Below are 13,007 nucleotides of genomic sequence, written 5' to 3' on the forward strand. Positions count from 1 at the left end.
AGACTTACAACGTTCACAGAAACACAATGAAAAGTCATTTTGAGGACTTTTAACATAATGATGGCACAAGACATCGATAAACGTTTGCATTGAAAAAAAGGAAGATGACATATACAGTGGCAAGATGCCAAAATAGCGACCTGATTTCTGTCTCCTGACTTCTTAGGTAAAAATGTCTACTTTTCTTACGCACCTAGCCAAGGAGCTAAACTAACCACTAAGAACCCTACCACTGTTTATGAATCGTTCAGTGTAATTGGTCAAGTCTTGATGATAGAGTATTTTAGCACCATTTCCATGGTAACCGTCATGAAAAATCTGCCTATTTCAAAATGTCTACAAATATTGTTTAGAGGTCCAAATGGCCGATAGAATGGCGTATGTCACCTGATCATGATTTATTAACTAAACTAGAAAGTCCGTCCGCACCCTCATACTGAATTTCAGGTGATTTGGTTTTAGTATAGAGGCATACCCAAAACTATATGTTTTTAGTCTGAAAATAGCAAAGAAAATCCCAAAATTCAACAATTTCAAGAAACGTATTCCGAAAGTAAAAATGAAATAATGTGGGCACATAGCCTACACACCTCCAAACCAAATTTCAGGTCATTTTGTTTCAATACAATGGCACAGGAGCCAAAAATATATATTTTTAGTCAAAAATGGCCCAAAATCCCCAAATAACTCATTTTTGAAGTAATGTAAGCACAAATTGTTCATAGTGCCATGTGAGCAAATGCCCAATGCACCTCTGTATCAAATTTCAGGTCATTAGGTTGTAATACCAGGGTACAGGGGCCCAAAATATATATTTTCCGCCAAAAATGACTAAACACCCTAAATGAAACAATTTATAAGGTCTCTACCAAAAAAAGAGAGGAAAAAAGTCTGGGGGTATTTGCTATCTCTACCTCCATGCCAAATTGCAACTCATTTGGGCCAAAGATGAAAAAGTTGAATCCATTTATTTCAAGATTTGGCAGGAGAAACACTGCAAAAAAACAATATACATGTATTTCAATCCACACTGTAGTATGGATTAAAATACTGAAAAGTTCTATTTATTTCTTACCTAACTAAAATGTTTTCTAAGAGCCCTTACATTAGTTATGAATCGTTCGGTGTCATTGGTCATGCCTTGATAATGGCTAAATTTCAAAAACATCCAACAATGGCTTGTTTAGCAACTTTCCTGTAAGAAAATGCTATTTTTCACCGTTGCCATGGCAACCATTGTGGAAATTTGTCTAAATTTATTTCAAAATGGTTCCAAATATATTCAACAGGTATTTGTATGATCTAAGTGCAGAGAAATACTCATCAAATGTGGTTGGGGATTATTAAAACCACTTTTGATGACTTGTAATAAACGATTTTTGGTAGTTCTATAGATTTGAGTGACGTCACAAAATCACGTAATAATTCCTATAAAGCTGGGCATCTGACATGGTTATCATGCAAAATAATGAAGTAGAGGAATCAACCTTTTCAAAAAAGTAAGTCACCCTTTGTCCCTTTGTTTGGTACCAAATGGCCATTTTGGGGGACCTGGCCCATGGACTAAAATGGTCATAGCGCCATGACAGCTTAAAAATCGGGAATTGTGTTACTTTCTTTCTGTTTAAAAAGAAAACACCGTGACAGAAGCAATCATATGTTTTATTTTCACCTCATATAAGATGCCCATTGCTGTGTTTCACGTAAAAGCCGGTAATAACTTTAAACCTGTTACACAATTCATTTTTCCACCAATATCCACGCTATGTGACTATATTCCATCTCTGCGAAATCACATATGAACATTTTACATACATAACGAATCAGAGTCTAGAAAGAAATATCACTAGACTAGGATCAATCATTCAATCAAAATTCAACTTCTTTCTTCTGCACGCGTTTGAAGCTGTGCCTAATACCAATGTATAACATCTTTGTAATCAGATACAAGTACACTTAAGTTGCTGATATATCCAGGCAAGTACATCGTCTCAACTCAGTACATATTCCACTGTGGTCCCATGATAGTTCATTGCACGACGTTGGTCAGTACGACTATAGTAGTTGATACGGGTACATACGTCATCAAACTGGCGGAGCCGACCAGTGCGTGGTAGTTGGTCGTCCACATGGGTGTCTATGTGTAACCTAGCATAAACTAACCTAGCATGCGAGGTGGTAGAGTATGTGAGGGTCATTTGAAGAAAGAAATTATCGCCATGTCTTGATGTCGAAATGTCTGATAGGAACGTCGGTTGTAAAGTGGCGACATCATACATTCAAAGCATTAATTACCAAAAATAGTTTGACGACAATGACGATAATTGTTGGCTTTAGCTGATCCTGAGATAACAAAAAAGACTACCACCTATCAAGCTACGTCATGTTTCATGCCAGCCTCTCTGAAGGACAGTAAGATATGAAAATATGACATAGTGGACGACCTACAACCGCTGTCGCCATTTTGATGACGTATACGTAGTTGTACCCCGTGACATAGCGTCACAAACACAATTGTCTCTTGGATCGACTCGTAAATACAACCTGTAAAATAAACATTACATGGTAATGGAAAATATAAAAACCTGCACAATGTAAATCAGACAACATCCACACCGTGCCATTTGGATACCACACTCCATTTCGGGTACTTCCATACTTTAAGTGTGACTTTCCACGGGAAAAACAACAATTAAAACCTGCCACAGAACTATTTACAGCTGACAGAAAGCGGATACAACTGATACAGTTGCGCTGTACGAATTTACTCAACTTTGATGACCAGTGAATATACATTTATAAGCAACAAACACAATTATTTGAGACTTGAGAGATAATCGCTATGGACTGCAAAATATACAAGAAGACTGGCCCGTGGATAGGGATTCCTCACTACTGGCTTCTGACGAAGCATTAAGGCATTGTTTGTAAAAAACAATCATCAGATCATTAGATACACTGGCTAAATGATACACGTAGCACCGATGTAGCATATGAGCAGTCTGTCCGTATTCAAGCGGTTTGCTTCTGACAATATTTCGGATGGTTTGATATGATTCATATCTTTATCTGCACAGTGGTTCATCTTTTCGGACATGTTGACAAGGAATCTCATATTTCCTGAGTGATCCAAGCAAACAGTTACAGTCCTTGCTACATTGCATCATAACCATCTTTACAAAATATCTACCAAAGCTATAAGATACTGGCTTTTATTGTTCTAGGTATAAAAGCGCCACCTCGCTAATATGAACCAAGGAGAGGACTGAATTCTACAAGTGTATTTTTACATTCCCCAAACTGCTAACATATTTACATGTTTTATCGTCTTCTGCATTCCCGTAGAATATAATTGAATCACACTTTGGCTGGCGGAGGGTAGCAGCGACTTAATGTGAATATGCGGTAGACATCGGTCGAGGAAAACAAGATTTCTTTACCCTGTGGGCCTATACGTCTCCAAAACTGCTAGCACATATTTACAACTTTCATCGACATTTTCATCTCAGGAGGCTATTTTGTATCACACTTTGGATGGCGTGGGTAGCAACGTCAGTAAATGATTGCCATGAGCTGACCGTCGACATTTCCGCGCAAGGTACACCGGCAACCCAAAGGCCACCAGGGATAGCAGCAGCAGCACAACATTGATCTACAGGGAAAAAGTCAGAACACAACATCAAATAAAGATTTTTCCATGTTAAATATCTAAAGGATTTTCTTCTCAAACGCAACTGCTATTGCTCATTACTATATTCATATATATATGACCGCTACGATTGGATCCATAAACCTTCATAACTTTTCAAATATGTTGCTGATCTAAGCATGAAAGCTCATCTAAATCAGGGCACACCAGCCATTACTCCACAGGGAGGGGCGGTCTGGGCGGTACAGACTAGTTTGGGCAATGTTTCATCTATTCCTGATGTCATGGGGCCAGTACTACCGTGCAGTCATATGACCCATGTGTTTGTCCGTTTGAAGGTGAGGACGGCTACAGTATGAGGCTTCATGGTTGAGCTGGAACAGTTTCACTAGTTTCTGTTATCACTGCTTAGGGCGTATTCACTCACGTGATTTGATATTCATATCGATTATAAGTTTTTTTTCAAAGCAGTGATGTCACAGCAGCGAACACAGTCTGTCCTTATTTGCATATCAATAACTTGTACCTTGAACGAACACGTCTTTCATTTTTAAGGGCAAGATCTGGAACACCATCGAGTCATCTTTTTCTCTAAGCTTTGGACACGTTGGAAATGGTGGTCATTTCCAAATTCCAGGTATCACAGGATCTCTTATTGTCGAAGTACTATGATTCCCTGGAATGCAAATGAGAACAACACCATGACGGTGGACGAATCGATGACGCCATTTGAATACTCACATAGAACGGGTCCCCCTTCAGGGCCCCCTCCATCAGCAGGAATGCTGGGTACATCAGCAGGTCCACCACTGCAGCGACCACGTACCCTACACCCATCAGCCGGCCGTGATGAGATGGCGGGAAACTATGGGACATTTAAAAGTACATTATGTACAAACCATTCTCCTACAGCAGAGATGAATCTGTGTGGTAGGAAAAGGAGTGTAACAACGCAAGTCCCTTTGCGTGTGAGAAACTTTAAAGTCAACTCCCTGAGTAAGACACAACCTCTGAAGTGCTTGATTCTCGTGAAACATCAAAGAAGACATAATCAGGAAAAACAGTCAGAATAACACAAGGATAGGGTGGATTGCTCTACAAAAGGTGAAAATTACCGATAGCGGTTAATTTCAATTCTGCTCGGTTTATCTGGTAATGCCATGTAAGTCTTTTTTAGGAAATACAGTCTTTTACTTACATGATTGTGATGTACGCGGTGTACGTAGAATACAGAAATCCTCTTAGGCCAATTAAAGCCACGAACCCCAGGATCTGAAAAAAATAATATATCCATTTTCAACAGTGTCAATGTAGCACTGTGCAGTTAAGCAAAGAAAGTACAAAAAATACAGAAGTACAGAGCAACTTAATCTAGACTTAAAATCAAGACTAGCCAGACTTAATCACGCTTCTAGCAGCGCTAGCCCTTCCATTGGCCAGGCCCCTGACTTCCTGGGAGGAGGCTCATCGCTCCCTAACAACGAGAAATTGTGTAACACGTGCTCAGCAACAAACAAATGCCAGAAATGAATCCACAAATAAAACGTGGTGTCAAGTGTGGGATTTCATTACCATACAACATGCCACAATAAATTTTGTTAGCCACAATCTCGTAGCCACAAATATGGCTTACCTGGACTTGCATGACTGGAATGACGTCTGCAATACACAGAACAAGGCCTAAACAACATGTGACGAGACTGGAAACTGCACAATTCTTTATTCTTCTGGACTGGTCCTTTTGATCCACGTGCTCATCTGGCAGTTGAAGCTCCAGAGCTGCAGTGATAAGTTTAGAGAGCTTTTACAATAGCTTTAAGAAGACACTTATAAGTTAGGTCTTCGAGAACAATCTAGTGAAAAAGTCTTACTTAACAGTCAAACCAGAAAACAAAGAAAAAGAAAACTAAAGGCGCACGGTGAAGAAAAACGGACTTGCAGCTGTAGTGGCAGAATACAGTGAACTGCTAGTGAAAGTAGAAGAGGCAACAATGGGTTTGCAAACTCGACCCTCCAACTTACCTCTCCTGTCGTGTTTAAGGCTGTACACCAAGTTGAAGTTGTAGTTACTGTTGCTGTCTTGGTGCAGGGCCAACCGATGACCGATGTTTTGTATCCTGTAGTACATCACCAAAAAGCTAGGCGCCGCTATTGGTTTCTTGCAGCCCCGGTCCATGACCCAACCAGCCAGAGGCGAGAAGGGGAGCCCTGCGCCTTGAACGATGGCGAAGCAGCTCAGGTACCAATTCACTGGGAAGAAGAGGAGGCACGAGGATGTGTTAGAAATTGTAGTTTAAGCATCTTCATAACGAATTTTACCTACACAGGTGAACTTTCAAACAACAAACTATCGTATCAATTGTTTTTAAGTCGTAAATCATACTACGCACCTGATGAGCCGTCGTCTTCCGACAGGACGTTGAGTTGTTGGTTCAAAATGGCGACCATGAAGAAAAACTTAAGCTGCAAGATGGAGAGCCAAACCAGCAGCCATATGTAGTCTGGAGAGAGGTACAGGGACCTGGCACTGGGCTCGGTCTGCACTTCGGTGGTCAACCTAAGACGGGTTTAAAAGAATTAAGACTTATGGAAAGTGTTATGTTTTGGTGTCATTTGTGTTTTGTTGTTTTCGTTTGTTTATTGCTTGTTTGTCAGTTCTTTGTAAACAGGGCGATTAGAAGCCAGAGGGTAGGTCTTTACCAAATAAGAAGTGTTTAAAACAGCTGGGGACTCCAGTTATCCTTACCACTGATCCTTGGAGCCCTTTCTAAATACATCGTTCGACGACGACTTTTCCGACGACCCACTGGAGTACGATTCTCCGGACGACGAGTCGTCCGACCCCCGCGCCGGTGGGAGAATGGGGTCGTCTGGCGTCAGGAAGATGGCACTGAGAAACTGCACCACGGCCCCACCCGTCCACAGGTAGAACATGACATGGATGTCGAACCCTCGCTCGTACAGTTTCTGAAACAGTGAAGTCGACTGGTTACAGACTAGCCTAATACCCCTGTCCCATTTGGCGAAAATCGATTGAACGACGATTCTGCGGCAATTGCCCGAGCCTCGCTTGTAATAATAACTCTATTGCACAACAATTGTACAAGGTGTAAAGTATGACTTATATGTGACAGGGACGGTTTTCAGGTGAGAAATACGCGCAAACCTTTGTCGATTGTAAATATGGCCGATATTCCATCGATACGCCCGAAGATCGTGGATGTGACGGGTATAACGAAATCGCGGCTCCCGACTGACAGAGGGCCAATACTGAAATCCCTGGCAGCGAGATGTTGTGTAACGCAGGCTAGTTATAAATCATATTAAAGGATTTTTTACGAATCTGACTGCATGCTGGGAGACGCAGGGCATTGTGGTAGAACATAGAGGATATGATTTGATTTATTCGGCTGTATACAGAGAAATACAGCCAGGGCTACCCAACTAGCCGGAGGCTATTATCAAGGGCTAGCCCTAGCTGATAGCAATGCAATATACAATAACAACATTACCTTTATTGATACATGAGGTTTGTTGTTTGGGCCTGGTTATTCGGACAACGCAACATGCGGATAACTTTAGATGCGGACAAACAACATGCACGCGAAACGTCTGTGTCTGTCTATGACGTTGCTTGCCCCTGTGCTACAGTTGTAGTACAGTAGAAGCACGCCTATTTTCCAGTGAATTTCGTGCAATTATCCGGCTGGTGCAATAATGCGAAGTTATCTAGCTGGACCGCACTGGTTTGGGATTTGGGGATTCCGTGCAGTTAACAGAAGTGTGCGTTAATCCGTTGTGCAATTAACTGGCTTCTACTGTACCCAGTAGGTAACTGCACCCGTGAAAATTCAGGCTATTCCAAATTTCACAAATAGTTTGCAGGCTAGAAGTCTCTGACTTGCAAATATAACTTTATGTAATGAAACCATTTCAATATATCCATTTCTATCAAAATCAAGAAAGTAGTGATTAAGCTTTAATATGTTAGATACCAGTTGGCAGGAACAAATCCAGCTGCTATCGCCTTGTCTTAGATACAATATACCTCTATACATCAGAGTAATCTCCAAGGGAGATCACCGGTGGCATAAGGAGTTTAGCTGGCCCCCGGTGACTCAGAGCACCCCTTGGCCAGCTTAACTCCTTATATCATATCATATCATATCATATCATATCACATCATCGGATAGGAGGCAGTTTGCCTGTGAAATCCGCTTCTAACGCTTCTAATCCGCTTCCTTATGCCACCGGTAGATCTGCCTGCAGATTAACATTAGATTTAGAGAGGGTTGGACAATACAGTGTGTTTATACGGCCCTAGCAGCGGTACACTCCCCACGGTACATATTCCTCTCCCGGCATTTTTCCTTTCCCGGCATATTTTCCTTTCCCGTCATAATCCCGGATAAAAAATCGCGAATCGACAACACGCACACACACAAACCCCCCCCCCCCCCCAAAAAAAAAAAAACAATATGCGAACTTTTTGCCAGATGGCAGATTTCCATCTAAAGTTTTATAATGATAACAGTAAAAACAGTCTTTCAGTCCATATCCAGATTGAAGCATGTTGCCACACAATTTGGCCGAGCCCAATAATTCCCATGCTACGAGCTATCTCTGTGGCCGAGGAATGTCAACAAAAGCTCCAGCTCTTGGGAATGAAATTAACGTCCATTCAAAAGCACGTCTGTCTCCATGGCGACGAAAGACGAGGGACTGCCCAAATGGGTCTCGGGGGTGGGGGTGGGAGGCGTGGATATGTGTAAGAACACGGTTCCTGTATAGTTTATGTTCTTCTATAGGGCTGCCTTTTTGTCTAATTTCTTGTATATAGTTCTCAAATTTGAGACTTTTAACATTTTGGGTCTTAACCCACCCAGACACAATCTATTCTGGTTCGTCCCAAACGACAATAACGGCTGTCTGAACAATGTCATAGTGCATTGGCCATGTTTTGACAGTTTCAACCATCGGGCTGCTTTTCAGATATCACTATTATTTCATTTCTATTTTATTTCAACACAAGACCTATTCACTAATCAAAATCGTGACTTGACAAAAACATAACTTTGGTGACGGTATTTTTCTGGTAGAAAGGATAAGCCATGTGGAGTAAACTGGCCAGAAACACCTACTGAGTATTAAACCATTGGGCTTGTAACGTTATTGCAGTCCTGGAAAAAATTGCGAATCCCAAAACTGGAACAAATCAGTAGAAAAAAATCTAACACTTGCTGGGCGAAGGACACTTACCTTATACGGGAAAAATCATTAGGAATAGCCCAGGTGTGTTAGATGCCCGCAATACCCACTCCTGAATGAGCATTAAAAGAATAGAAAAAGCCTGCTTCCGTTACTTCCTTTGAGATGGCAAACCCAATGAAATAAAAAGGAAAACATTGTCTTTGAACTACCAGGATGGAGGGTTAAAGATTCTAGATGTATATGCAAAATGCAGAAGCCTACAAGCAGGGTGGGTCCGAAGGATTATGAAAACTCCACGGGACCCTGGCAGAATTTGTAGATGGAAGTTAATACCGGTCTTCCGATCTAATTTCAGTTTAAAAAAACAGGTGCACCGCCTGTTCTAACCCTTGCACCTTTCTCCAGAGATTTAATCCTCTCATGGAATGAGCTGGGAGGAGGGAAAACAGACCTTGCACAAAACGAAATTATTTGTAATTGTAATGAAAACTTCAGGTTGAATAACAAAACTTTGTACTGTAAACATTGGATAGACTGTGGTATTATTTTGTAAGGGACATATGTAGCAACGCAGACTTAAAAACATCCTTTGGAAAACTCACTACCTTGATGACGGTAAAAACACAGTACAATGTATTATTCTGGACAAGCAACTCACCGAAAAGATGAAGAACACAGTGCATGAACTCGCAAAAAGGCCACTGAACGTCCCGAGGACCAGGGCTCTGTTCTGACTGTACAAGTTAGCCACCTGGAGGCGGAGGGAAGGAAAATGTTACAACGAGATACACATTTCAAGATTCATTCCATTTTAATCATTATTCTTCATCTCGATGTAATTACATTACATCACACTACCCTACATTACAGGACAAAAATTAACTTTATCATAAAGTACATTGTATGTTAGCAGCTAAAACAGTTGCGCTTTGAAGATTCATTTTTATTTTGTAAAATTCCAATACATCGAAAGAAAATGAAAGAACAAAACCCCACCTGTAGTTGTGCAACAAGAATGGTCAGGGCAACAGCGCCGCTGAGTGACGTGGCGAGAAATAAAAAGTGCGGAGTTTCTGCGAACACGAGACAAAAAAGTATGAATTAGAGCGAGGCAAAAAACAGACTGAAATTTTTATGACCAAGCATACCCTCCACAGCCACATCAGACCTGAGAGTTTTGCCCACCGCGTGTACATTGAATGTATATGGATTTAGGTTGGTCAGGTCCCATCCCTGCATTATTCTTCCAATTCCCGATTAAAGTTTAATCACATTAGTTCAACTTCATCTTTTAGTGATTTTCAAAGTCAACGACTCCATGCAGTAAAAGAAGACACAGCACTCGGTAGATAGATCCTATTGCCATAATCATTTTTCTCGATAAGACTTGTTTTAGGGATTAGATTTTGCAATCATGCAGAGATCGGACATGTCCCATCCGAGGTGACAGGTTAATGTTGAGCTGACTCACACTTCATCTTGTCCGGACAGGGCTGACAACATGAAGGGTGAGGGTGGGGGCAGGTGGGTGAGCGCTAATGACGATGTTTGCAAGGTTTCTCCGAGTTGAACATTTGTTGTTAACTCCAGTGAAGGCCATTATGGCTAGTTTACAATTGCCTCAATATTCGCTGCCTCTATAACAGGGAATATCAGAGATAGGCTCTACTAACCAGAATGGTACCCAGGGTAATATACACCAGGAATGTTGAATATTTCCTTGTCAACACACCTACATCTCGAAAAGGAGGTATATCAAACCAAGGAGCTTTTATCAGGAGCTTGATCAAACCATCTTGATATCATCTCGGAAAAACCTTTGCTTACAAATTGATTCCACATTTCTTTATGATCATTAGCTCTCACATATCAAACAGAGGATGATCGTGCCACATGTTCCATGTGTTAGAATGGACACAATTTAGCATTTTTGTTCCAACATTACTATTGTTTTTTTAAATGCCACTTAAGTCTGACACATGTCACTATGTGTACGAGTTTTCTCCGTTGCATGTCCTGAAATGATCAAAATGTTCTTCTTGTAACCATAGCAAAGTAATCTCATGGATGACAGCCGTGCGCATTGTACTAGTATATTAATTTCTGTTGGTTCCCAAAACCAAAGCAAGAAAGAGCTTTTTCATCCATTGATACTTTCATGGCATCTAATTTCTAATCAAAGAATAAAGCACTGAAGTCATCGAAAATCAGATGGCAATGATATTCAGCCTATAAAACTTTTCCTTTTCCAAAGTATCGTTTAGTTTTATGTTTTGTTTTCTCTTTCAATTCGCATTGTTGCATTAGACTTGAGGTGTCTAGTGAATGTCATCCATAAATTTTACTTACTGTGGCCTAATGATATTGAGAAAAGAATTTGGATGCGAGGTGTTTCTGGAACGAGTCAGTAACCCGTTGTCTTTCCCGAGCAAGAGGGGCTTGTCCTGTCGGCACCTATCATAACAAAACCTCAAGGGAAGGTTGGTGTCACCGCCTAAACTAACGTTCTCATATCTGTGTAGCTGACTATATGAGTCATGACTAAAAAGACCAACAAATAAATTATTTTCGTTTGTATTTTTCTGGGAAACCAAACCAAACCAAGCCCCCCAAAAATCGTATAGAATGCGTTCGGAAAAAACTTTCACCGGGCCCAAAAGCTTCTAGGTGTCGCCAATAAATTGTAGGGTGCAGACTTTCATTCTCAGCGACAAAGCAACCTTTCCTTGTGGTTTTGTACAATTCAGTCAATATGATCCTTCCCAATCAGCAGTAAATCCCCTCCTTCTTTCTCCTATAATTAAAGGGAAAGCATAGATAAAAGGATAGAACAATGTGCCAATGTGCTGAGCTCTACTGCGTAGTCCCACGCTTAGAGTTGCTTTGAGTGTCCAAACGGGACTTCAACAATGATTCACTGCACGTTACCTTATGAATCCAACGACATGGCCACGCTGAACTTACCCTGTGTCGTAAAGGCAAAACATAGAGTCGACAGCCCGTACAGGATACTAGTTCAAAACAGGAACACAAGGCGACAAAACGTTAGAATCTGTATGGGACTTTTTCACAGAATGGTTTTCAATATGACGACGGCAGATATGTGTATCTGTAGGTGTGTGCGAAGTTGTCGTTTGTGTACCTGTGAACAAAACAAGAAAATGTTACTCGCACTTGTGTATATTCATGATTCCTTTATTTCGATTATTCACGACTTCAGTTTTTTGGGTGTATATTGTGACAACGACAAATGTGAACAAGAGCACTGTGGTAACTTGACAACACATATGTCGAAATGTGAACTTGCTACTTCAACTTCGTATCAAGTCAGCTTTTAGTGACTTGCAGATTTTCACACCCCGAGTGAACACAGTTTGCTCACACTGACTGCTTCTTGGCATGGATTGTATATTCAACCAAGTACGTCATACAAATATACAATGCTCAAGCTTGAATTAACATTGGAGCCGTTCCAACTTGTAGTGACGTTACGCCAGAAGAACAAAATATGTGTATTTTTGTGTCAGTTACTAAAAATCATGTACACATCAAAGAAGGCAACATAGCAAAACAGTAACAGTATGTGGTCAACAATCTATCACAAGGTTTCAAGATCGTCACAACAAAAGATAAAAGTCAGGCACTAAAAGAGCATGTGTTTTGTGTAAATATGTTGCCAGTTGCAGTGATTTTTGCGCTAGGGGATGTGTGTTGGTTGAGCGACTCCGTCCACATAGATTGTGAGAATTCATGATGAGATCTGATATTAAAGTCGTCTATATATGATCCGATGCAAAATAATCAAAAATAAGCAAAAAGACGTGTTGAAAAAATCTTCCATTATAGAGTGAATGGCCGGGGTTGTCTAAACATTTTTATGGAATTTGTACAAAATGTCTTTCACAAGGGCACTTGTAAACGCGGGGCCAGACAGTGGGTTGAACCTACGACCTCTGGATTCTGAGCCGAAACATTACTAACCAATACCACAAGATGTCACATGGACAATAGATTTCTTAATAGATTCAAAACACAAACACAACCGCACACACACACACACACACACACACACACACACACACACACACACACACACACACAAACAAACAAACACTCACGCACGCACGTACGCACGCACATGCACACA

The 13,007-nt window shown here is 40.9% G+C and overlaps 1 protein-coding gene across 3 annotated transcripts in view; it reads right to left on the reverse strand.

Moving 5' to 3' along the window:
* Positions 1 to 1,644: 1,644 nt before the first annotated feature.
* The window catches only part of LOC118410338 (solute carrier family 43 member 3-like), a 22,803-nt gene continuing 11,440 nt past the window's right edge, over positions 1,645 to 13,007 (reverse strand). For 2 of the 3 annotated variants that reach the window (XM_035811957.1, XM_035811958.1), the window contains exons 3-12: positions 11,825 to 11,871; positions 9,857 to 9,933; positions 9,519 to 9,611; positions 6,396 to 6,616; positions 6,040 to 6,206; positions 5,672 to 5,899; positions 5,283 to 5,428; positions 4,848 to 4,921; positions 4,391 to 4,514; positions 1,645 to 3,652 (exon numbers count right to left, since the gene is read on the reverse strand). In XM_035811957.1, coding sequence (XP_035667850.1) covers positions 3,524 to 3,652; positions 4,391 to 4,514; positions 4,848 to 4,921; positions 5,283 to 5,428; positions 5,672 to 5,899; positions 6,040 to 6,206; positions 6,396 to 6,616; positions 9,519 to 9,611; positions 9,857 to 9,933; positions 11,825 to 11,871 — 1,306 coding nt within the window. In that variant the 3' untranslated portion in view covers positions 1,645 to 3,523. Of the gene's footprint in view, positions 3,653 to 4,390; positions 4,515 to 4,847; positions 4,922 to 4,957; positions 5,124 to 5,282; positions 5,429 to 5,671; positions 5,900 to 6,039; positions 6,207 to 6,395; positions 6,617 to 9,518; positions 9,612 to 9,856; positions 9,934 to 11,824; positions 11,872 to 13,007 lie in introns of those variants that run through there. The other variant, XM_035811959.1, reaches the window with a different exon arrangement.

The sequence above is a fragment of the Branchiostoma floridae genome, chromosome 2 (genome assembly GCF_000003815.2).
Source record: "Branchiostoma floridae strain S238N-H82 chromosome 2, Bfl_VNyyK, whole genome shotgun sequence".
NCBI classification, from domain to species: domain Eukaryota; kingdom Metazoa; phylum Chordata; class Leptocardii; order Amphioxiformes; family Branchiostomatidae; genus Branchiostoma; species Branchiostoma floridae.